Here is a 25,878-nt window from a genome sequence, read left to right on the forward strand (position 1 = left end):
TCTGCTTTATATGTTCCCCATCCATTTCCCCTTGCCCTGGATCCATTCCTCCCTCTCTCTGGTCAAGTGGGGCCTGTTCATCCTTACCTCTTCTAGTGCCAGGACACCTCTGAGCTTCCCCATGCTGGTCACATAGGCAAGATGGAGGCCAAGAAGTGAGAAGAGCGTATGAGTCTGATGGGGAAAGCACAGGTCAGCATGTCCCCACTCCTGCCCTCCCTAAGCCCTGAGCAGTCAGCAAGGGCTTGCCTTGTGCAGGGTTGTCTGCTCCACCAACTGGAAGGGAGACTGGTCGATGCAGCAGCAATCAAAGCACACAGGCTGGCTCAGCTGTTCCCGCTCCCAGGCCTCAATCTGTTGACAGAGTTTCACAGAGACCCCTTCAACTAGGCTTTGTCCCACAGGAACCATCCTAGACACCGTTGATCAATAGGTATACTTTTTCTTCTCAGAGGGTCATGGCTTCCTTCTCCTGTGTTATCTGGCCTCAAACTTTACCGTTCACCTTCAGGTACCCAGAAAGTGGCTCCTCTTATAGTCTCCTGAGTTCTCCTGGGTCTCTAAACCTTCCAACCTTCGTTACCTTCATTTGATCCTTCCATCCATCATTCTGTGTCTTACTGACCCTCCCAATCAGACACGTTTTTCTGTCTAATCATCCATATCATACCTTGACACTGTGTGAGTCTCTGCTTTTCAGAAATGGCACTGTTTTACTTACCCTGATGTTGGCACTGCCTTTTCTCTGCCTACTGGATGAACACTCAGTGAGTGCTGAGTGATATCAACAGGCGAAGTCCAAAGAAGCTAGCAGTTGTCCCTTGTGTGTAAAGCAGAGTGAATATTTGTTGAATCTGAGCAGACTCTCTGTACCACTTGGTATGTAGTTGACTTGAACGTCTATGTTTTGCTCGGTTTTGGCTTTTTGAGCTATTAACCAAATCACTAAGACACAAATCCAGCTACGCCATTCTCTCCAGCATTAAAAATGAATTTAAGATGTTCTTTGGTCCTACTTTCTGGGTGATGTCACTTCAACTCTCTGATTGTCCAAATTTGCACTCTAACCTTAAGAGAATATCAGTAAAGATTGTTCTTGCATTTAGTAGGGCGTCAACAGTGAGCCTTCCTCCATCTGTCATGTCCTGGGGAAATTTCTGAACACAGCCATATATACTCTAAACTCCTATGTTCCTGACTAAAGGGTCATATGCAGCCTAATTGGCTTTTATCATAAAATGACACTTATCCAAAATGCTGCAAAGAGGATGGGGCTAGGGGACTTAGATGGGACCCGTTTTCTTGCTCCACAATCATCCCAGGACTTCTCAGCTTTGTTTGTTTGTTTGTTTGTTTGTTTGTTTTTGCCTTTTCCTAGTAATAGTGACACCATTTTCAGAGAACATTGGCCAAGAACGTCATCTGTGCTGGGCATAATTCTAATTGCTATGCGGTTTTAGCTCATCGAAGCCTCATAACAACTTTCTACGTACATTTTGCAGATGAACTATGGATGCACTGTGCTAAGTCTGCTGAGGGCTACATCGGCAGCCATTAGTGGGCTCTAGGGTTTGTGTGCTGACCATATCCCAGATACAACTGCAGCTTCTGTTTAAGGGGGAGAAGATGTTGCTGCTAGGTCTTATAAAAACTTCAGCACCGGGGCTGGAGAGATAACTCAGTGGTTAAGAGCACTGACTGCTCTTCCAGAGGTCCTGAGTTCAATTCCCAGCAACCACATGGTGGCTTACAACCATCTGCAATTAGATCTGACACCCTCTTCTGGCGTGCCTGAAGACAACTACAGTGTACTCATATATGTAAAATAAATAAAATCTTTAAAAAAACCAAAAAACAAAACTTCAGCACCAGTTAGAAACCAGAGCTCTCTCTATGTTAGATTTAAATCATAGCTGGGACAGCAGGTGGACTTTTTTCACATGAAGTTCTTTCCATAATTTCTGTATTGGCTCACTATGATTTTTGTCAAAAATCAACATCCTGATGTGGTCAAGATTATCATCTCTCAAAATATATTAAATGTTTACTTTTATTGAATTATTCCTCAATAATGTCTTCTCTATGTATGTTTTGAGAAAGATACACTCAAAATATATAACCAGTGTTTCTGTACCAGGACGCACTTTATTTCTAACAGGCATTGAGTAGCCATATTCATATATTCATGGCTACCTGGTGCTCAGTCTTCTTGGTACAGTAAGAAATGGTTGTGCATACCTTAAGTCCTAGCATTTAGGAGGCAGAGGAAGATAGATATTTGTGAGTTCCAGGACAGCAAGAGCTCCATAATAAGAGCCTGTCTCAAAAGCAAAACAAAAAAAGCAATACCTTCATTGGATGAAACCATCCGTTTCAGGCTGTGGATTTTCTTACCTCTTCAGGTGACATGTTATCCACTAAATCTGTTGAATCCTAGGAAAGAAAGACACAAGGCCAAGCTCTTCCTTTCTCTTCTCAGGTTAGTTATAGTTCTCAGAAGCTGTGTCTTCCTGGGCAGATCATAGCCCCTCTTTCAAACCACCATCTTCGTGGAACTTCTGCCCTTCTAACTAAGGACTTTGGTTTCTCATTCCTAAAAGACAAACTCCTGACCATCCTTCTTTCTCTAAACACATCCTTACCTGGGTTATTTTCTTCTTTGTGGAGTGAGCTCTGCCCAGTAAGCAGTGCAGCAGACGCTGGAAGATGGACGGTCTTTGATCTGAAAGGAGTAGTGAGAAGGTGGAGGAAGTGCCTAGGGCTTCCAGTGGCCCCTGACACTGTGCCATTAAAGAACTGCACTTCCTCAATGCCGTCCCTCATTGGATTCCTCTTTTTTACTTCTGTCCCAACTCCCTGGAGATGAATCAATTAGAGTCAGCTCTTGAAATCGTCTAGCCTCACATCTTCTTACAAGAGAAGCTCTTAGGGAAAGGTGAGTCTCCAGTGTAATTCCCAAGATATGTTGAGAGGTCTTTACCTGCAGAGTCTGAGGCTTCAGGTGGCTGTTTGTGGCTGGGCAGTGGCCCATTAGGCTCTTCAGGGTGTGATGGAGCAATAGGAAACTGGGGAGGTGGAGGTGGAGGTGGAGGGGAAGCAGGAGGAGTTGGAGTCAGTGGAAGCTAAAAAATGAAGTAAAATAAGCAAAACTTCTTAGATTCAGAGAAGTCTTACATCACATGATACCTTGCTACCTTTACTGGCAGATGCCCTGGAGATCTAACTGAACCCCTTTCTCCCACCTCCCAAATTCCCCTTTTTACTTTTCAAAACACCACCCTGGTACTGGTCTCTATTGCAATGGATCCCGTATTGTCACTTTTGCACTTGTCTGTGTTTTCCTCCCCACTTTTTTTTTTTTTTTGTTAGCACCTGTCATAGCAAAGCCCAGCCCAGCCCAGCCCAGCCCAGCCCAGCCCAGCCCAGCCCAGCCCAGCCCAGCCCAGCCCAGCCCAGCTATCAATGGCAATGTCACTGGCGACACCTACTGACATTTACCCCTCTGTCAGCTTCCCTTTCCCTTTTGTCTTGGTCACCTCTGTCTTTCTGGAGAGGTCCTCATCTTCATCTTCATCTACGAAGGCAAAGGACTCAGGTCGACCACCAGGATGCCACTCCCCAGCCAGCTGAGCCTTGCCATTATAGGGCAGCTCTGATAACTTTCGAGCCATTTCCTGGGCAGCCTTCAACCTTCGCTCTGCACACAGGTGGCGCTGCAGGAGAGACTGCAGTTCTGAGCGTTCCACAGAGCCCAGCAGGATCATCGAATCTGGGGGACAACCATGCTTCCTGAGGGCCTGCTCCACACCTACTCAGCTAGCAGGTCAGGTGAAGGAGGAGCTCAGAGCCTTTTCTTACTGCAATTCTTACCTTTTCTTACTAAAAACTCATTTTAAGCTCCTCCAGGGTGGCCTCACTTGATCCCTGTAAGTCCACACATTTAGCACTTACCGACGCAGTTGGCAGCACACTAACTGGTGCTTATCTGTACGCTGCCCCAATATAGTGTTTGCAAATATGTAAGCTCACTGTTACAATAGGCTGATCAACCTCATCCAAATGTAATGAAACTTGAGAGGCCGTTGTAACCATCTCAGACTCAGTCACACTCTGGAAGAAATCTATGGGCAGTGCCAGCATTGGGTTCTCTGTTCTAGAAGATTCATCACTTAAAGTACCTAGGGCCTGATAGAATATAAGCAAAATGTTCACTTTCCATGAGCCTTTTATGTGTTTATAGAAATTCTGCTACAGTGCAGAACATTTTCAGTAAGTTAACTACCATAGCATCGCACCAAGGGCACTTAGATCTTAGACACACCATGTACTGTTACATCTTTGCCATCATTATGAAAACCTTGTACCCCACTGGCTCCACCCTTGCTCTAAGGAAGGGCCATGGCTTCAGGAGCTCCTTAGCAGGTCTCTGAGCTTAGGGAAATGCCTGAACTATTGTAGCTTGAGAAATCTAGATACTCTGAATATCTGAAATAAAAAACTAACTGTTTCTGGCTCCTCATATCTATTTTCTAACTCACAGACTAGGGAAATGAGGACTGGAAGGTCCAGCTAATAATTAGATCTCTAAAAATATAGAGATTATAGTATCTACATTCAAAGACCACCCAATCTAATGAGAAGGACAAACTACAGTGAAAAGTGATACACACTAGAGTGAAATTGGTGGGCAGGAAGAATGATAAATGGAAGGAAATGTGAAATCAACATTTACCAAAGCCATTTACTCCTCTGTGAGCAAGAGTTTTTACTGTTCCTTAGGTTGGCCATTAAAGAAATGACAGAATTTAATTAAGTCTGGGTGTGGGGGTGGTGGTGGCAGATTTACAGTTGACCCACATTGTTTATGAAGTCTCTATTTGTAATTTCACTTACCAGAATATATAACTGTGATTCCAATACTAGAGATGTCTTGGCTGTAATTCACAGCCATGCACAGAACAACAACAAAGTGAACCGCGTGAATCTCATGTTCCCAGCTGAGGCTGAACAAACAGCACTCGGCCTTCCCATTTCAGCCCGAGGAAACAAGGGTTCTGTTAGCAGTCTATCTAAGCCACAGTGTTTTTCCAATATCTGCTTTGTGTGGTGATTCTGCTGTTTAAAATGTCCCTCAGATGCGCTGCTGAAGTGCTGCCTACTGTTTCTGAGCACAGAAAGGAAAGACTGTGCTTTGCCTTAGTGAGAAAATACATTAGATGAGTTTTGTCTGGTCTGGGTAGGATTACAATGCTGTTGGCCACAAGTTCAGGGTTAACTAATGAAAAAATATCTATTAAATACGGTATCTTAAAAGAGAGACACACATAAAACACAGCTATGTATTTATTGCTTAGCAAAAAAAGCTATGAGCAGAGTCAAAAGACTTAGCTCTGCATTTCCCCTTGGAACATTCTTCTGCAAACTATTCACTCATTCCAAGCTCAAGAAGACTTTAAAATTCATGGCTGCCATGAATACGGACAATAATAGAATTGCCTACACTTCCTTAATTGGATTTTAACTGCCTTTGTGTGCCTGTGTTATGACTGTGGGTTTTTTTTTTTTTTTTGTTGTTGTTGTTGTTGTTTTTTGTTTTTCCTAGAGGAAGAGCATGTTCCCCAATAAGTACAAACTGAGCTTCCCTTAGCAGCTGGATAGCTCTGAGTTCAAGTCCATACCTGCAACGGTGAAGCTTATTGTCAGCTTAACTGGATTCTGGATCACCCAGGAGAATGGTGAGCCACACTTCTGGGTGTGTCTATGAGGACATTTCTAGAGATTAAATAAGGGGGGAAGATCCACTCTGAATATAGGTAGCATGATCTCATAGCTTTGCATCTCAGAAAAAAAAATAGAAGCACAAAAATGGGGGTGCATCTTGAGGCATGGGGGCCTGCCATAATGTGTGCTGCTCTGCTCTGCCATTTTGTCTCTACCAAACTGGGCTGCGCTCCATGAAACCATAAGCTGAAATAAACATTTCTTCCCATCACCTGTTTATATCATGTGTTTTAAGATCAGCATTAGAAAGTTACCAAGGTGACAGCAGTGCTCTCTGCCACTACACAACCTACTGGCCACCAGCTTGGTAGTCTTAGTTGGGCCCCTTACTTTCCACTTACCTTTGGAGTCAACCAATGGTAAAGTCTTGACTGTGGTGGTCTGGAGTAGGTTTCTCAGTTCCCCATATGTACAAGAAGCTGAAACAAACTTCACATCGCGTACCATGATGTCCTCAACAAAAATTGTAAATTTGCTAAGGAGGAAGAAAGCATCCTGGGTTAGCCCACTCTTGGCCTATGCTGGCCCTCCCTTCTTCCCACGAGGTCTGCCATGTTTCCTTTCACTCACAGTATTTACTAAGTGTGTGGAAACATGAAAACAATTAAGAAACAGTGCTTCCCAACACTGATGCTAGACTCATTCTCCACTCCAGGACCTCCCACATCCCACATCTAAACTAATTCCAGCTAGCGGCACTGACCTGAGCTGGTTCCAACCAAGGTCTGGCAAATAGGGAAGCTTCTTGACCTGGATGATGCTGTCATAGAGGGAAGGCTGAAGACTCTGAGCCACCATGTTGGCCAAGATAACAGCCACCATCATGGGCAGGATGTGAGCAATCTGACCGGTTAATTCGAAGCAAATCACAGCTGTGGAGACTGTGTGAGAGACAGCCCCTGTCAAAGCTGCTGCTCCTGGAATGACAGGAATGTATTAATGGCTTGGAGCTGTCTTTCTTGAGATGGAGAATAAATGAGGCTACAATGAGAATGACACAGAATAGGAGACGGACCTTGGTCAGTGTCAGCAATTCTAGGACTACTGCTTTTCAAGAGTAAGGGCTAGAAAGCTGGCCTGTTAAAAATTATCTGTTTGATCCAATTTACGCATAACATTTAGTAAGTCACAAAATCTGTGTATATGTAGAGCATTTCACTTATAATGTGAACACAGTGAGAGCTTACCCATTCTTTGCTTTTCCACTGAACATTAAAGACCCAGTGGTGGCAACTTACTTTGAGCCTCTGGTGTCAATGCCAATAGTTTATGAATGAATAGTGTGAAAATTCAAGAATCGTGATGGAGACATAGAGCAATGGCACTATCTTTATTAATCAGGATCCACAGATCCCGATTCTGTGTCTACTGTATAACAGCATACTTCCCTGAGATACCATGCTCTCATTCACTGACTGAAAAGGTCACTAAATATCTTCTAAAATTCTTACATGTCTAAATCATCATGATTCTATATGGTAGAATCAGTCTCATGTATTTTAAATTGTTTTCTTATCAACTCACTAGTCATTCATACTTTAACTGTATTTCTTATTCAAATATGAGAAAAAGCCAGCCTGGTCTACTTAGTGAGTTTCAGGACAATTTGGGCTAGGTAAAGAGACCCTGTTTCAAAAACAATGACAATGACAACAACAACCCCTTAAAGCTAGTAAACCCTAAAGCTAATAAAACCTAAAACCCTAAAGCTAATAAAATGAGGAAGATATCCTGTGGGAAAATATAGGAGAAGGCTTATGTGACAAAAACAAAAACAAAAACAAAAAACAAAAAAACAATAAAAGGTCACAGAGTCCAACATTGGGATGTATGATCCTAGTAGGTGACGCTCAGAGACATTCAGAACATCAACTACATAGTACATGCACACTGGGAAATGTAAATTATGGAAGAGAGATGCTTGAGAGGCATGAAGAGAACCGAAGAAGCCTGTTGATAAAGGAAGCTTTGATAAGTGAACTAGGATAAGGCAGTCGAGTGCCATGCATAGGTCTACCTCACAAGCCATCTTAGAAGGCCAGGGCTCATGCTTCCTCCCTCTTACTCCAGTCTTCTTAGTTTCCATTAACATTAGCACAGCTCAATTTGGATGGACTTATCTCATCACCTGCATTATTGGTTCCATAATTATCAGGAAAGAGCCTACAAAACATGCGAAGACAATGCAGGCTACCCCTTCTTACTGTCTTATTTGATTCCTGTGTCCATTTTCCACAGGAGGGAGGACTAAGGCTTACAAAAAAGAAGCTATGAGAGGCAGAGCCAAGAGCTGGTTGTTTGAACAAAACTTGAATTAAATAGTGTTGTATTTAAACTAATTTGCTGTACATTGAAGGAAGATGTGTTAGCCGACTTTGATTATAGGGATTCAGGGTACTCAATATCTGGTTACAGAGGTTAGGAATATGTCTCACCAATTACTGCATAGCCCCCAGGTAAGATCTTATAGATGATATCATCAAATAAGATACCCTCAGGGAACAGCAGGGCCATGATCTCTCCTACCAGCCTTCCAAATGCAGCTCCTAGAGGGAAGTGAAAGAAGAAAAATATTAAGATAAATTTGTCTCTATGCTTTCAGCATAATATGTGCTTAGGCATTAAGAGTACAAACATCCTAGGTTTTTCCACCAACCACCCAGACTGTAGCTATTAGTAAGATGCCATCAACCCTTACCTAGCACAAAAACAGGCATGAAGCCTCCACAGGGTATGGGCATAGTCGTGGCCACAATGGACATCCAAAACTAGGGTAAAAAAAAGAAACATTACAGTACCCTTTCCAAAGTTTTCCCCATGCCCTTCTCTGCTCTTTACCCGCCTCCCTCCTGCTTCAAGAGTCATAACAGAAATGTCCTGGGATAGCTAACCCGTTTGGAAGCCTTCTTGTCTGTCACCATTCTCCAGGGCCTGAAAAACTTGGCACTTTTAGGCTAAGGATAAGAAAATTCCTCCAGATGGCTAACACAAATCCTTCCAACTTTGAGTGACTATATATTTCTTTTTGGTGATCTAGAACAAGAAAGCTCCAGAAAATCCCTCTTTCACTGTTCCAAAATGACCCTCACCCAGTGAACTCTGTCAGACCAGGAAGTTTATCTCTGGGGAGTGGTCTAAGATGCTAAGGTGGAAGATGCTTTTACTTTCTCAACTTATATTTTTATAAATTGGTCCCAAATCAATGTAGCAGATACCTTAAAGTCTACTGAACTTTTGTAGGATTAATTTAGCTTTGATTTGACCACTCACAAAGCCACAGAGAAAGTAAGGATCACAGGGATCCTCAAGAGAAGACTGCTCTGCTTGAGCCTTTGTCTCTGATATCAAACCACCTTAAACCAGGATCAAAATGATATCTGGATCCTGGGGACATACAGTGATAGAGTGTATTCTTAGAATCTGTGAGGCCTTGTGTTCAATGCCCAGTACTGAAAAGAAAAATCACTGATATGTCTTGGCTGTACCACAGGGGCAAACTGAGAACCTGATTAGTCTCTCAATACAACAGAAAAGATATCCAAGGTCAACTTTGCAAGGCACCATTCCAACAGAAATTGGGGCAATTATAGCAAAAGCAGTATGTACATTCTAAGGCAAAGAATGCAGACGGATTCAGAAATAGAGCAGAACAAGAATAATGGCTAAACATTAAATATCTAAAGAAAAAAATAAAAGCATGAGACATAGTTTTGAAAGTACTTCCTATGTAAGTTAATAAATCTTAGAAAAGGATTCCAAACTAATTAGGAACAAAATGAAAACAGCTAGCCGGGCAGTGGTGGTGCATGCCTTTAATCCCAGGCCTTTAATCCCAGCACTTGGGAGGCAGAGGCAGGTGGATTTCTGAGTTCTAGGCCAGCCTGGTCTACAGAGTGAGTTCCAGGACAGCCAGGGCTATACAGAGAAACCCTGTCTCGAAAACAAAACAAACAAACAAAAAGAACAAAATGAAAACAGCTAAAAGTCTAGCAAACTGTAAAGATTAAAGTATTTGAAATTCCTTGAATTATATGTATGATACATTAATAAAAAATACATTTTATGAACTTTAGAAAGCATTGCTTCAAGCCAAGGCTGAACCCAAGAGGCACTGATGAAGACTCAGAGAGAATTTTACTCCAGAAGTGTGAGATGAGGCAAAACATCTACTTCATATGAGAAAATGATCATCGAGATGGTTGAGAACTGCAATTAAATGTGCAAAATGAAGAGGATGCAGACTGATGATTTCTTGCAGGAAGATGGTGAGTCTTATTTCTGCCTCCTCTGCAGTGGCACCATGCTCCATAAATGTAGACAGGAAGTAAAGAAAGACAATACATTGATGGAGTGATATTCATGCAAAACAGTAAAGGTTCATCAAAGCTTAATATTTACTAAAACATTCCAAAGTAATGTTCATCCAGAGAACTTGTTAAAAATGCAGATGAGCAGACACCTCTGGAGGCGACCATCTCAGACAATCTGGAGGCAGGATTCCCGTGCACTTGTTGCTTAAGCTTCCTAAGTGATGACATTTAGCACATCAAGAATCCTTGCACTCTCATATATTCTTGGGAATAAGAACATGGTAGTCATAAGGGATTTTGTAGGCTGGGATTATCTGAAGGCTCCAATGACACAGATGGTGGGCAATGGATAGGTCTGATTTTGGAGCATGAAGCAGATTATCTTGCCAGATAAGTGTAAATCCAGACCAGAGGGTGCTGAAGCTATCAACTCCCATGGCACAAAGAGGGTAACTGAGATTAGCAAACTTTTTTTTAGCTATTGGTACATGAAGAAAAAACCCAAGAGTCGTGTGGCACTTGTACAAGCAACTTCTATGTTTTAAAAGACTCAGTTCTAGCAAAATGAGAAACTAGAAACCTGTTATCACTCACTTCATTATATTTAGACCCATCACAAAAATAACTAATATGAAAACCAGGCAAAAAGGCTCCCACAGAGCCTCAGGCTAGGTAAAGCTCAACAACAACAGGCAATGGTATTAGCCTTAATAAAAGGGAGCAGAGATGTTAGAATTATACTCATGTTCATGGAAAATCTCTTCATGGACAACATGATGACACTTCACACACCTTGAGACTGGGAAAGGTAGAAAAGTAGGACATCCCTTTCACCGATATTAAGAAGCAGCTGAACCGAGAATGTAAGCTCCCTCCCTGACACAGCCAGAAGGCTACATGGACATGGACTAGATTTCAAGTCTAATTATGAAAAGTGGTACTAGTACTAGTCCCTGCTTTGGATTGATCACAATTTGAATGTCTCACAGGCTTCCATTTGGAAATTCATCTCTGTTGTGATATCAAGAGGGCGAGGACCTAATCCAGCTGTGGTGCTTTGAAGTGGAGGCTTTGGAAATTTGTTAGGATTAGACAAGACACTGGGATGAGATATTAGTGATGGCTTCCTGGCAGCTTTCTGAGGAGCAAGGACAGACAGATGAGCCCAAACACAGGTGCTTCTTTTTTTGCGTGATGTTCCTCAGAGCTTAGGACTCTGTTAGCAAGAGCGCCATTACTGGTGGGACTCTATAACCTTGGATGTCCAGAACTGGATGGCCAAAATTTACTCTTTTCTTTATAAGGCAGCCTACCTCAGATATTTAATTAGAATAAGGAAAAAACAGACGGATATAAGTACTTCTTTATTTTAATTTGGCTACATGTTCTATTTTTCCACATTTGAAAAAAAGAAGAGTACTGTTGTGAGTGCAGAGATTAGGCAATGAAAATACTGGGAAGCAGTGACTGGGGAAACGGAATTTGCAGCAAGGAATACTTTCGCAATTAGAAGTATTAAAGGATAGTGTAGATCTTCTATAAACTGTTAGGCTTGAAATATAGCCCAGAATGTGTTTCTTTTTCTTACACACTTACAATACGAATGTTCTCTAGGATATAATTCAGTGAGAAGTTAATTATAGTGACATACAGATGAATCCTTCCATATCATTCAAGTGGGGTTCTGAAAATAAGCTTGATGTTGGGAAGATATAGAACTTGAAATCTGGGGATGTGGATAAGGTAAGGAGTAAGTGTTAAAAGATATTTTATTTTTAGAAAACTTTTCAAAATCTTGACATTTTAGCAGTCTGCAGGACCCCAAAGGTAACATACAGCTTAGACCAAGCTGTACCATTATTGGATAATGGATTCTGAAATACTATCAAAACATGGACTGGGTTCCTGCATATGGGATTGTAGATTCAACAGTCAATGCAGAGTTACTGTGTTGGGGTTCATGCTATAATCTCAGCAGGAGAGGACAAGTTTAAGGCTAGTCTGTGTTACAGAATAAGACCTAACTTTACTCCCCAGTAAAGTGAGTTCAACCAGTATAGAAAGCCAGAACTTATAAATTAGAGAAGATGAGAATTATAAATGAAAGTCTAGACATCAAATCCTAAGTAAGATTCTTGGAATATTTTCAGGAAAAATTAGCATTCATTTTGAAGAAAGAAACATAAAGGGTAAAATAAGGTGTCCAAAATATGGATGATGTTAGTTCACCATCAGTGAGTGAGCTGGAAAAGACGAAATCCACGGCAAACTCTGGGAGTCTAAGCTTGTGACCGGAGACTTGGTGTGTGAAGCAGCTAGCATCTTTAATAATAATATCATTGAAAAATGCATTAACAAGCAACAGCAGAAAACTAGGAAATATAAAATTAGCCAAAAACCAATGACCAAGAGTTATGTATTTGGCATGTGGTTTTTCATAGCATTTATTAAGTCACTGTCTTATAAGAACAATACCAATATAACTTAGTGATTCATATTTTTGTGTGATATAAAATTATAAAAGTATCATAAAAGAGCAAGGTATTGAAAAGCATGAGAATTTAGGCTGAACAGAGATACCTGTAAGAATCCCAATACCCACAGGAAATACTGGCTTGCTTATTTAATGCATGTTATTAGTAAAAGAGAAATCACCAAAAGGAAACATCAGACAATCATCAACTATATAGGGGTCACAATCAGGTTTGGGAATAAAAAAAAAAATCTTTGTATAAGGTAATAATGTGAAGGCTCTACATTGATAATTTGTGATTGACAAATCTAAAAATGAAAGAATTTAAAGGTATTAGCTTTTATTTCCTAATTAAAGTTAGAAAAACTGGTCTAGTCTAGAAACCCTTATTATACTCTCACTGCCTGAACAGAGAATAATTACATTTGTAAGAATTATTTATAGTCTTAATAAGGTTGATTTGGTATTTCATCACCTTCAGAATTCTAGAAAAGAGATAAGAGAGATTTGTGTGCAAATCACCTGGAATTAAATAACAAATCAGTGGAGATTAAATATCTAATTATCTAACACGTGGGAGGAATTTGGTTAATTGGCCTGGGGTTTTAACATAGTTATCTATATTGCTAAACTCTGTCTTGCTCAAATTTACTTGACTGCTCTGATGCCTTAAAAAGATAACAAGGGGAACTATTAAAAGGGTTATTATAATTATGGCCGACATCACTAAGTTGACATGAATGAAGCAATTAAACTACATCCTGGTTCATTTTGATAGACAGACGACTTCTGCTGGTTTCCTTATGGTTTCTGTCTAGGTTGGACACAGAGCAGATGAAGATCTATCCTTCCTGTACAAGGTCTGGGCCCCTCTACTGTAAACAGACAGAAGCTGAGAGGGGATGTAGTGGGGCAGAATACCTTCATGACAAAGAAGAGAAGGATGATGATGACCACGTTGACCTGGGGGTGAATCCACACAGCTGACTGGCCCAAGCTTTTGGGGTCACCTATGTGCTTTACCCATGTGTTGTTGTCAAAGAGGGTACTGATAGCTTCCCGGGGCATCAGCTGTGAGGAAAGAAACAGAGCAGGTAGGTTTTCCACGAATGGACTGTGTGTCCTGTGTCAGAGGACGGGTCCCCAGCCTCGTTAGTCCAGAACTCTTGTTCTTTTCTCTGAGAGAAAGTCTAACCTTGGGTAAAACTATGCAAGCTCCAAGTCTGAGCAGTTGCCCTGCTCCTGACTTGGATCCAGAGCCACAGGTATGAGCTAACCCCATGTTCTTAGACACCCCTAGAGCTGACCTCTCCAGCCATGAATTGACCCATTCCTGGTGGAAAGGTGAGTGAGGCGATGACAAAGGTAACGATTCCAGGATATAGCAGGCGGCTGAAAAAGAAAAGAGGGTTAGCTCTATCCCAGGCTTAGCCAGCCCACAGTGCAGCCATAGTCAGTGCCCAGGCTGTTGTTCCCATAGTCTTCTAATTCATTTCAGCAGGGCATAGTCTCTGGTCAAGAAAATGATCACTTGGAAAGAGCCTGCACAGCTGGCCCCTACCCACAGTACCAGAGCTTCCCATAGCGGTACGCAGCACCTCCACCTAAAGGCATCCACCTAAAGGAGGAACTGCTGGGGGGGAATGAGAAGCTAAGTGTGCAGGGCAAGGGAAGGGCAATGACTCACTGCTTAGCAAGAAACTGGCTGAGAGCCTTGTGCTTTCGGACACCGAGCATGACTTGGCGATGCAGATAAACGAAAACAGCTCCCAAGAACCCGCAGCAAATCCTAAGGGTGTAAGTCACAGGGCTGGAAGCTCTGACCCAGACTCTGGAGGGAGGCAAACCAGCTTCCCCTTCTCTCACTATTCAGCTGCCTCCTGGTTAATCCATACTTTCATTTATGCTCTCCTGGTCACAGCTTCTTCCTGGTCCACAGCCACACCCTAGCCTCCGCTCCCCATACCCAGAAAGAACGGTCCCACTAACCCAATGACAGCAAAAGCTGGGAGTTCCTTCAGGTCAAAGGGGAAATCCATTCGGAAATTAGTTCTGAACAGAGCAGTGATGGTGACTGTAGGATGAAAAGGCAGCATTAGGGTGGGAGCTCACAGAGAGCTGTGGGGACAGGAAGACAAGTTTCGAGGGGTCGTCCCTTCTTTCAATCCCAGCTCTTCTCTTCCACTGAATTGTCCTTTTTCCTACTAGCATCTCTCCATGCTTATACTCTGTATGCCATGATCTAATTCCTCCTTAGACCCCGACCCTTGCTCTTGCTTCCCAAACAGCACCATCCATTCTGTATCTGAAGTGCTCCGGAGTCACACTTTCTGTTACTTTACCACCACCCTATTTCATACCACCTCCACCGAGACCTCCCCTGTTACCGGCATCCTTGTTCCACACCGCCAGGACACGGAACACAAAGGCACTGAATGTGGCTGCAAAGAATCCTCGCCAGTAATTCCGAACAGCAAAGTAGGTAGAGGTGACCTCGATGCTAAACAGCACTCCTATGGGGCAGGGAAGCAGGTCAGGTGCAGACACCCCACACCTCCCACTGCTGAGACCTCGGGAGCTTCACCTGAACTGTGAGTCTGCGCCGCACCAGCGGAAGTGACGTTTTCTTGTTGTTCCTTACTATAGCCACATACTTGTCTATGGAGGCTTTTTCTACCCTCAGCCCAGAAATGTAGACCAATGTGGTACAGAGAAGATGGGATATCAATAGGGTCTTAACTCCCTGAACTTCAAGCTTAAGTATCTTTGTACTTAGATTATAGGACTGAGTGGAGTTCACAACTGTTAAATATCCATGGAGATTTGTAGAAAGGTGAAACAGTTCTGCAGAATTATTAAACGAGAAGAAGCTTCCAGACCAAGTGGTCAGCATTGTTGCCAAAGAGGCTTCAGGGTTTGCATATTCCTTGACACCCCTGTTCATTTCCCTGTTAATTCCTCCACGCAAGGGCAATTTCATGAGAAATAAGAAAGACAGCATAGGGCATTATGCATATCTGTAAGATTCAATATTCCAGAAAAAGAAGAGGATCGTTCTTAATAATGATGATGATATAAAATGTGACTCACAAGGACCAAATCCAGGACAGCCAAGGTGAGAGGAAGGTAAACCATCATGCTTAGCAAGGTGAGTGAGGTAAAAAGAATGGCAGCTAGTCACTTGTTCATGTTCTGAGGGGAGAGGCTCAAGCAAAAAGTGAGGAGGGCGGACGTAGCATACACAAGGAGTGCTGAGGCAAAGGAAGAATGCCAACGAAGCCATAAAAGCACCATTTGCAACAACAAAGAAAAGTATCTCTAAGCTTTAGGATAAGGGAGTTGATCTTTGATTAGGTCATCAATGACGTTACCTAAACATTAGCTAAGCCTCTTCCATATCAAACAGGAGGACAGAGGACTGAGATGGAGCCGAGGACAAGCCCAACAGGAAAAACAAAACATGAACAATGCAAACTTAGTCCTTTTTTCATCGTGTACATTGTTGGTCTGCTCAAGGCTGGCCATTCCCTCCCTATTCAGACAGCAGCTCACATAACAGGAATTCTCTTCTCCCCATCCTGTATTTAAAAGTCACATCTCTCAAATACCTCATGATCTCCACCATTTCTTTTGCAGGGGACAGTGACTAGTCACGCTGAGTCTATGTACTAAGGAGACTGCGGCTTAGGGCTATTTTCTTTTGGAGCCAAAACTGTTTGGCAGAGAATTTCTCTGGTGCCTCCTTCTCTAGAAAGCCATCCTCATCCTCCTTGTCAGGTAGAAAGCATCTGTTTCTCATCCCGCTCTCCCAGTATTTTGGATGATTGTATTTTCCACTTTCAGATGTAGCTACTTGTTCACACTAAGTTTTCTGAGACTGGAAGTTCTTAGGAAACTAAGCCCTGGCATAAGTGGTGAGCACCCATTTGGGATTCAATGCCTATACTGGAGTAGAGAGGAGAAGAGAGGATATGGGGGAGGAAAGAACACAGGGAGGGAATTTCAGACTGGAGCCTAGTAATGAAGAGCCATGCCCACCACTCTTCCTGCCCCACCCTCACTCTTTAACTTGCAAGGGCAGAAGTCCACGGTGTGAATCTTGTTGCCATAATAAAAGTAAAACAAGCTTTGTTCTGCCCGAACAAAGTATCCAACTTACATTTTACAACCACTTTTCCTGCATAATGGAGACTTGGGAGACTTTTCTATAGCAGGTCTGTCACAGTGTGATTGGGAGTGAGAGCTAACTTTCATGTTAGCCCAAGACAAACATAAAATACGCTGCTAAAAGAAAACAGAGTTTTAAGAATATGAGCAGCAGTTAGAAACTCTGGTGTCTTAGATCTGGAACACTGCTCTCTTCTTCCACTCTGTTTTCTCTCTGGTCCCCATGCCACACCTCTGTCCAATGAAGGCCCTGCTCTCGGTCTCCATCTCCTGCTACTTACAAACACAATTTCTTTCTCAATTTCACTTATGCCTGTGGCATCAGCCATGGATACTGATTAGATTCAACTCAGTTCCTGAATTGTAGAGTCATCAACCTAGCTGCCTATTTTATATTTGGCCACAGGAATCTTAAACTCAATATCCTCTAAGTAAAATCTGTTCACTCCTCTCCAGACCCAGTTTACTTCCTGTGTCTTCTCTCATGGTCACTGCTATCAGTATCTACTGCATTGAAAGCACTCCGAGCTTGGATGTTGATATAGAACTAACTCTCTCTCTCTCTCTCTCTCTCTCTCTCTCTCTCTCTCTCTCTCTCTCTCTCTCTCTCTCTCTCTCCTATCTTCACAAAACACCAGCCACCAGGTAGCATCAGTATGACTTGATCCCACTCTAGTTTCTCAGCCCCTCCTATGTCTCCTTTGCTGCCCAGTTCTGCCTGTCATCATGTAGAATCAGGACGAGGACAATAGTCTTCTTGTTAATCTTAGATCAATCCTGTTAATCCATGGCCAACTCTATCCTGCACACTTGTGCCAAAGGGATTGGATAGGCAGGCTGAGCTAACTATGTCACTTCCTTGTTTTAAATCCTTCCATGGTTTTGCTTCACTCATGACAATACTTCACAAAGTTAGTCTCATGAGACAACACAAGCCCCATGACATGGTCTCTACAAAGAAGGCTTGGTTGGAAATGCTGTTTGCAGCCATCCTGGGAACTCAAAATGCATTCCAACAGCTCAGACATTCTCATTACCTTTCCAGTTCACATGTTTTTAATTACTTTTTTTATTCCTTTTAATCTTGCATTTTTCTAACCAACTGGAACTTGGAAAGGCTTTTCACCCATTACACCTATTAACACTGGGAAGAACTGTGCTCTGAAAAACATATTTGGGCAAATCCTGCCCTAGAGAATAAAACTTGTATTATTCTGCATGACTTCTGCAGGCCTTCATGATTCAGGCCCACTCATCTGTTCTGACTCACTTCCTATTATACTCTGCCATTCTCCCTAGTACTACTTATTACTGTAACAGCAGATATTGACTTTGGATACTGTCCATTCTGTTCAGGGTTGCCTTTCCTCCTTTTAGGCTTCTACTTACTAATTACACCCATGGCAAACAATGTCTCTTTCATAAAGCATAACAGGCTCCCGCAGGCTGCCTTGGAGGTGCATTGCACTTTGCCTAGGAAGCTACTTGGGCACTTAACTGCCTGCAGTGATCTGTGTGCCTGAGTCCCTGAGCCCCTTGAGAGTAGCAGGATCATCTCCACTACCTGGCACACAATGGGAGCAAAAGGGCTTTGGCTGTCTCAGTAGGATGCTGAATTATATTACTTTGACCAGTACAAAGAGTTTGGAGTTGTGAGTAAAAGATCACAACACTACATTTTTTTTCTCTCATTCTATATTCACAAAAAAGAATCAACTACTGCCACCTGCAGATAGGTTTGTCATTTGCTGCATAATGCAAACAGCCTGAGCACAGCCCCTTCACTTACAAGTGCTTAGCAATTTCCTGTGTCAAGAGCAATCAATGCCTTACTATAACTTTCCTAAGGTAAGCGACAAGACTAGAAAAAGCCTTGGACTGCTCATAAACTGCAGTGTTGGGAAGAGAATGCAGATTCCCTTCACTTTAACGCTTCTGACACCCAAAACAACCATATATTCTTCTTTTACTTGGAAGACTAAAGGGTAAAAAAACACAGCGTGTGAATAAATATGGGTGTGAACATCTAACGTGCAGAAACTCGAACTCACTACCATTCACTGATGGGCTAATGACTTTAATGACTGGAGCTGACAAGAGAAGTGTAAACAGGATGCCAGTGGTGAACACGCTTCCTGGATGCCCTTATGCTGTGTGCTCCCACCACATGAGAACAAGGCATACAGAATATGCTTGCATTAATTTTGAACTCTCACCATACACCAATTCTGAGCTAAGCCATTTAGCTTCATAGAAGATTCCCCTTTGAAAAGACAGACTGCAGTTTCATCATCGACAAGAGGCTTCTAGCAACTGGCTGTTTCAGAAGCATATGGCCTTCTACAACTGCATTTCTTCAATTATCAACATGGAATTTCATCATCAAGTGATTTCAACGAATGAGCCATACAATCCCTGCCCTGCTAACATAGCTACAACTCAACTTTGATAAGGGAATAAACAGACCTGCCTTTTGTGAATCATGTCCTGTCTCTACTAACCTATGATAATATCACTATTTTTCTTATATGGATAGAAGCAGTGAAACCCACTTTTAAGTTGCTGGCCTATAAAAAATAACTTACTCTAAAGCTCCCATAAGCACTTCCGATTCTAAAGCTCATCATTAATCTATACACAGTCTACTGAAATCCCAGTGTCCTTAATAAAACAAAAGAGGTAAGTTTTCCCTTGGAGAGGGAAGTACACAGAATCTCCTGTTACAGAACAGTATGTGTAAAGGAAAAGTCTTGGTAATGCAAGAAGGCTTTAGCTTAAGTGGAGACCAGGAGAGCTGCTGTGTTTCTAATACCTGGCTGTGCATGTGCTGCCAGCATGCCCCTGCTCCAGTCACTGGTCTTTCTATGATGATCTATTGAACTGCACTCACAGTATGAGGTGGGAATTCATGTAAAATGGTTAGAAAGTGGCGCAAGGCAGGTGCTACCTAAGAGCAGCCGGCAGTTCTTGTTTTAGTGGGACTGGTTAATTGCAGCACTAGGTGAAGCTGACAAGAACCAGCTGGTTGGCTCATGCACTGGGGATAGGGCAGACTTGCCTCCAAGTGGTGTTCCAAAACAGCAACCGACCCCCACGGCACAGCCCACTGTCAGGATGTCAGTGTAATAGTATGGCTGCTACTAGGGAGAGACAGACAGGTAGGAGGAGAAGGGCAGAGGCAGAGAGATGGGAGGAGAATAAGCATGAATGGGAAACAAAAGAGAATGAGAGGCCTACATCACAGGATGAACACAGTCCCATCATCCCTGTGATTCCCAGGCCAGGAGAAACTCGGTGAGTTTGGCAATCAGGAAGTGACCTTGTGAGCTCCAGGCCAACAATCCAAAACACATCAAGAAAAATGTTAAGCAAATAGATGCCCAGCAAATGAACAAATAGTGATGAAACAAAGAGGGGCTGAGGAGAAGTAGCAAGAGGTGCCAAGGACTTCACTCCAACAGAAAACCAGCACGTGAGAGCAGCCAATGTCAAAAGAGCACTCATCTCCTGGGTAGAAACATATGGGTCCCTGGAGCAGAGATGCGGTGATCTACAGTCACTCCCTGGTTGCCCACCCATAAGTCACTTCAGTGAGCATGGCCCTTCAACCCCAAAGCTACAGCAGACACCAACCACCCCTCCAAGTCTGGCTCAGGCAACCAAGGTAGGGAGGAAGTGAAACTTGCCTCCAATAGGGGCTGCAAAGTAGCATCCCACGCCCACTGCACAGGCTGGCACCAGGAGATCAAGCTGCCCAGGCACGGTCTGCAACAGAGAAGCACGACGGGCAAGGCAGGTGGCAGAGGGGGGACAGACAGGTGGTATGTAAACCACAGAAGAACGGGGCGGCACAGGAGGAAACATGGAAAGGAATAGACAGTTCATGTGGGTAGGAAGGTAACGTGGGGTAGGCCTGGCTCAGTCACCAAAGGGAGACACAGATCAGGAAGGGAGAGACACTAAGAAGACAGACAGAAGCTGGACAGAGGGGATGATATGGCTAGGATCAGCAGGCAGGACATGGAGAACTGGAGCATGGGTTAGTAAGATGCCACCTTCAGCACCAAGGCCAGCCCACAGCAGGCAACCCTCCCCTGCTCTCTGCACATACTGAGGGCTTCCTTCTACCAACTGGTCCCTGCTGTGCTGTACTGCCTCACCTTACCTCATAGACACCAGAGAACATGGACATAAACTTGCTGAGGACAGCAGCACAGATGCTGGCGATGTGAACAAAGGGACCCTGGAAGAGAACAGGCGAGACAGGGCTCAGGGACGGAGGAGACATATGGAAACGGAATTTCCTGCTCCAGGCCCTGGTCTAGTTGCTAGAAATGGAGAAGCCAGACAAAAGTTCTGCCTTAAAGGGGCCTCATTCGAGGAAGGAAGAGATGAAAAATCAAGTGTGCTATCAGATAATACCACAGCCTAGGAAGCAAACAAAGAGGAGTAAGGAAAAGAGGCAAGGCGGGGACTTGGAGAAGGTGGCCTTCCCTAGCCAGTCACCACTCAAGTTAGTCCCTTGAGTGATACTTACACAAGTGAGCTTCATGGGTGTCAGAGTGGGAGTGTACTAGAAAACAGATACTCCAGAGGTCCTGAGTGGGACCAGCATGGCATGGTAGAAAAAAGGAGAAAAGCCTTATAATGCAAGCACAGGGATGAAGGCAGACCGTGGGGCTGGCCAACTGTAGGGAGGAGTGAAGATCTTATATTAAGTGATATGGAAAGCTCTCAAGACTTTCTTTGTTTCTTTCTTTGTTTCTTTCATTTTTTTTTTTTTTTTTTTTTTTTTTTTTGCTTTTGTTTTTGTTTTTGTTTTTTTGTTTTTTGAGACAGGGTTTCTCTGTAGCCCTGGCTGTCCTGGAACTCACTCTGTAGACCTTGCACTCAGAAATCCGCCTGCCTCTGCCTCCCAAGTGCTAGGATTAAAGGCGTGTGCCACCACCGCCTGGCAAGACTTTCTTGACTAGAGGTCAGAAGCATCCAATTCTATTTTCAAAGATGCTTTGGCTACTGTGCAGAATGGTGATGCGGCAAGTGTGCTCACAGGGATGAAGCCGAAGGAACCTAGCTGGCAGCTTGAACGAAGAAGTCTCACTCTACATCTCAAGTTTTCTCATGTGCAAATAATGGGAAACCCAAGGACTGTGCTGATAGGCCAGTCTGGGCAACATAAAAGTTCCTGATTAGCCTGAGCTACAGAATGAGACTATTTCAAACCAGCAAACAACCAAACACAAATCAAAAATAAGTAATGTAAATAAATGAATAATAAATAAGACAAGGAGATTGGTTCAGATTATGTAGAAGGCAAACATTTTCTAGAGACATTCTGGTTTTTATAACTTGGACCTACTACTGGCATCTACAGTTTGAAGTCAGGGATAATGCATCTCACAGGTTAGAGCAACACCCCTCTTCCCAGCAGTTTTCCAGCCCCAAACCTTATTTATGCCCAGTTGAGGGGCTACTGTAAGGTTTCCCAACTCTAGTAGTTGTGTCACCAAACCCAGGGTGACAAACTTCCAAGGCTTCCCCTTGTTATGGCCCTTTGGCCCTAGCTGAGTCCAGTCAGCTCTGCCATCCCTTTCCTCAGCTATGAACACTTACCTCTTTCCCCACAGGGATGCCACTGCCCAGTCCGGCTGTCAAGGCTACTACCTTGGCTACAAAGGCCTTGAGTGTGAGGTATTCCTTTAAGACAACACCACGAAGAATTGTCTTCATCTCAGGGATTCCTGAGCCTAAAAGGGTTAAAAGAGAGAAGATGTACCTAACCCTAAAGAGACTGGAGGTCCCAGGGAGTAGGGAGGTCTGGTGGGGTGTGGGGTTGGGGTGGGGACGTCCTCTTGGAGAGGAGGTAGGGTGGAGGTGGGGGAAGGGGAGGAGGTATGGGATGTGGAACAGTCAGAGAGTAGCCCGGGAGGGAGATAAAGACTGGACTATAAAAAAAAGAATAAAAAATAAAAAACCAAAACAGAACAAACCCAAACCCAAATAACGTTATGTATGAGCTAAGGCTAGAGTTTAAATGGGAGAGAAAAGTGGAGATAGGAAAGGAGATAACCATGTTGCAGAGGATGGGGGCAGTTCAGAGTGGGAGGTCTGTAAAAAACCAGCCTGTCATCTTATAGAAAGGACTCACCCACAGCCTGGGGAGAGATGAGTTGGCAAAAGAGGGCACTGAAGAGGATGAGGATGAGTGGGAAGGTGACCCAGGCCAGGTACTGCAGAGGAAGGCTGGGCTGCATCTGGGCATACGTCCACTTGTAGGCTGCAGGAACACAGACCCTGGGTCAGTTAGAATTGAGGGAAGGTGGACAGTCAGATGATCTCACCACCACCCTCACAGTCACACCACCAGATAGTGTGCCAACTTGCTCTCATGCCCTGGGCATCCTGTTTGCCTGGCCCCAGGGCATTCCTTTCACTGTACGTGTAGAAACTCTGAGCTGAGAAGGTGGCTATTTGTCCAAGTTCCCTCTGGCAGAGGCAGCCAGTGGCTGTGGTGCAAGTCACAGTTGAGTAAGAAGATGTAGTGGCACTTGGCTAGAGGCCATAGGGTAACCACTGACAACAGAAGGGGCTCCTAAGACTTAGAAATTTCAGTGATGACACTGGGAAAGCTGCACAGGCCAGTAACCCTGTTAGGGGGGTACTCATAGCTTGCACGGCAGCTGGCAGGAAAGGCTTGGGTGGTGTTAGGGTTCTCAGTTAAGTTTAGTTTTATCTGGAGCCAGAGTCATACCTGATCACTCACACAACATGCTCAGTCCAAACACACCTAGTATACTCTGGGCAAGAACTCCAAAACAGTTTCCATACGGAAAAGGTAGAGGGCAGCAGTCCAGGGAGAACCTACCCTGAAGGCTCTTGGCACTAACATAGTCCATGCACCAGCTGACTAGAGCCATCAGTAGGCCCAGGAGCACAAGGAAGATCCAATCTTCCCCCAGCTTCCTTCTCAGCACACGTCCCAGGCGATGGACACAGTCTAGAGAGAGGTGAAGGTGAAGAAGGAAGAAAGCAGCTCTCTAGTGGTTTCTTTGGGAGCAGGCTGAGGAGTGAAAGTGGGATCTGCCTCTGTATTAGTCACTGGACATTTCTTTATGTCTCTGCCAGCTGCTGTCCCTGTCATTCCAGAAAGCACTGCCACCCTATTTCTGTAGTGTCCTGTAATGTCCATGTAAATACTGTGCTCATGTAAAACTATTGTTTCTTATGGCTGTGAAAGAAGCCAAAGTGTGTGTGTATGTGTGTGTGTGTGTGTGTGTGTGTGTGTGATATGTTGGAGATGTGTAATGGGGCATCTAGGTTATTCTCCTAATCCCTGTACCTCCTATTCCAGATTCCTTTATTCCTCAGTTCCCATCACCTTGACATTTAGAATAGTGGTCTTCATCCAAGCTGTCCACGGTAGAACTGGAGCCCATCTTCTTGGGCATTCCCCTGTCCTGTGCCATATATGAATATCGTTCTTTGTGATGGCCATATATCTGTATGAATAAAGAATGGTCAGTGTCTATCTTGTTGAAGAGTCAAAAAGGATACAAAAGGCACTACATAGACTTAGATTTACAGAGAAAAGAAGAGCTGTTTTGAATCCTGGGCACTGAAGATTGCACGCAGAGTATGTTACGGTCTTCTCTTCTCTCAACTCTCTTCTGTCCATTCACACATTTCTGTTTTCCATTGCTCTTCCATGCCTGTTTCTGTTTCATCATTTCTCCCAACTCAGACATCTCTTTGTCCATAGAAGCTTTTATCAAGAAACTTAACTTCTACTTGGAAGTGGAGGAACTAAGAACTGTGTGGAAATTACTCATCCATACCAGGCAGGCATTTCCTGTATTACCCTGTGTCCTGCATGTCTCTGTATTTCCCTGTCATTCCTGCATTGACTTAGCATCTTAGGATCTCAACTTAGACAAAGAGAGGCCACAGAAAATCTAGGTAATTATGTTATATATAACCATATAGTTATATAACTATATAGTAAATATAGTTATATATTTACAATGCTGGATGGTGTCTGCTTGTGTTTTGCCTTGCTATGCTTGTCTGCATTGAGACACTCAGCTTCCTTATTAAAGGTGCATAAAACCCATTCATCTCACATTTCAGAGCTTATAGACACAAACAGGAACTGGGCTCAAAAACGCAAGTTAGGGCTGGAGAGATGGCTCAGTGGTTAAGAGCACTGACTGTTCTTCCAAAGGTCCTGAGTTCAATTCCTGGCAACCACATGGTGGCTCACAACCATTTGTAATGGGATCTGATGCCCTCTTCTGGTGTGTCTGAAGACAGCAACAATGTACTCACATACATAAAATAAATAAATAAATCTTTAAAAAAAAAAAAACAAAAAACCAGAATGCAAGTTAATTTACTTCCCAAAGCCAGCTAACTGGGTCCCACCGACAAGTGAAGAGGACAGACCCATCCCTATGTTAGCATTTGTGTCTGTGAAGGATGATGGCCCCACACACTCAACACGAACTCATCCTCTGGGGCCGGGGTCAGCCCAGGCCATGATTCTGGGACAGCCTGGGTAGAAGAGATCTTATTTCACAATATGAGCAGCAGTGTGATGTTTCGGTCCTGAGCAGGCACATACTAACTATCCTGCTCATGTGGAAATCATCATTTCTCTTCAGACTCTACCAGTAACCCAGAGATAGAAAATACTCCTAGCTGTGCATGGTGGTGCACACCTTTAGTCCCAGCACTCAGGAGGCAGGGGCTGGTAGACCTCTGTAAATCTGAAGCCGACATGGTCTACGTAGAGAGTTCCAAGCCAGTTGGGGATACATAGTAAGATCCATTCTTAAAAACAAAGAAACAAACAAAGCAAGCCAGCAAATGTTTCCCTTTAAGATCAACGCTTGGGGCTGCTTTAGCACTCTGACTTGCAGACTGGGAGAAATGAGGAAACAGTGTGCTTGGTCCCTTCTAACAAACACGCAGGCTGGGAAAACACTATTAAGAGCCAGATTTATTCTGCTGGTCCAGCAGTAACCACATAATGACGGGTTTAGGGAGGGAGAAATCAAAGCCCAAATGTACAAGTGATGAAATGTCTGCAAAGTGTTGAGAGTCCTCTAGTGTGTGGAGAACTGAGGAGGGAAAGAGGGATAAAACCAT

At 43.6% G+C, this 25,878-nt stretch overlaps 1 protein-coding gene across 5 annotated transcripts in view; it reads right to left on the minus strand.

Moving 5' to 3' along the window:
- The window catches only part of Clcn1 (chloride voltage-gated channel 1), a 30,627-nt gene that overhangs the window by 2,409 nt on the left and 2,340 nt on the right, over positions 1-25,878 (minus strand). Inside the window, exons 2-23 of one of the 5 annotated variants that reach the window (XR_013104046.1) lie at positions 24,110-24,230; positions 23,597-23,728; positions 22,880-23,008; positions 22,345-22,478; positions 20,897-20,974; positions 19,790-19,868; positions 14,952-15,077; positions 14,554-14,638; positions 14,252-14,353; positions 13,872-13,956; positions 13,486-13,635; positions 8,480-8,549; positions 8,217-8,327; positions 6,485-6,698; positions 6,123-6,256; positions 3,537-3,769; positions 2,981-3,122; positions 2,643-2,722; positions 2,395-2,433; positions 722-820; positions 250-354; positions 156-174 (exon numbers count right to left, since the gene is read on the minus strand). Coding sequence is in view for 1 of the 5 variants with exons in the window: in XM_034519185.2 (XP_034375076.1) it covers positions 88-174; positions 250-354; positions 2,395-2,433; positions 2,643-2,722; positions 2,981-3,122; positions 3,537-3,769; positions 6,123-6,256; positions 6,485-6,698; positions 8,217-8,327; positions 8,480-8,549; positions 13,486-13,635; positions 13,872-13,956; positions 14,252-14,353; positions 14,554-14,638; positions 14,952-15,077; positions 19,790-19,868; positions 20,897-20,974; positions 22,345-22,478; positions 22,880-23,008; positions 23,597-23,728; positions 24,110-24,230 (2,436 nt within the window). In the remaining 4 variants the exon portion in view is untranslated. Of the gene's footprint in view, positions 1-87; positions 821-2,394; positions 2,434-2,642; positions 2,723-2,980; positions 3,123-3,536; positions 3,770-6,122; positions 6,257-6,484; positions 6,699-8,216; positions 8,328-8,479; positions 8,550-13,485; positions 13,636-13,871; positions 13,957-14,251; positions 14,354-14,553; positions 14,639-14,951; positions 15,078-19,789; positions 19,869-20,896; positions 20,975-22,344; positions 22,479-22,879; positions 23,009-23,596; positions 23,729-24,109; positions 24,231-25,878 lie in introns of those variants that run through there. The other 4 variants (XR_013104045.1, XM_034519185.2, XR_013104044.1 and 1 more) reach the window with 4 other exon arrangements.

The sequence above is a fragment of the Arvicanthis niloticus genome, chromosome 15 (assembly GCF_011762505.2).
Source record: "Arvicanthis niloticus isolate mArvNil1 chromosome 15, mArvNil1.pat.X, whole genome shotgun sequence".
NCBI classification, from domain to species: Eukaryota; Metazoa; Chordata; class Mammalia; order Rodentia; family Muridae; genus Arvicanthis; species Arvicanthis niloticus.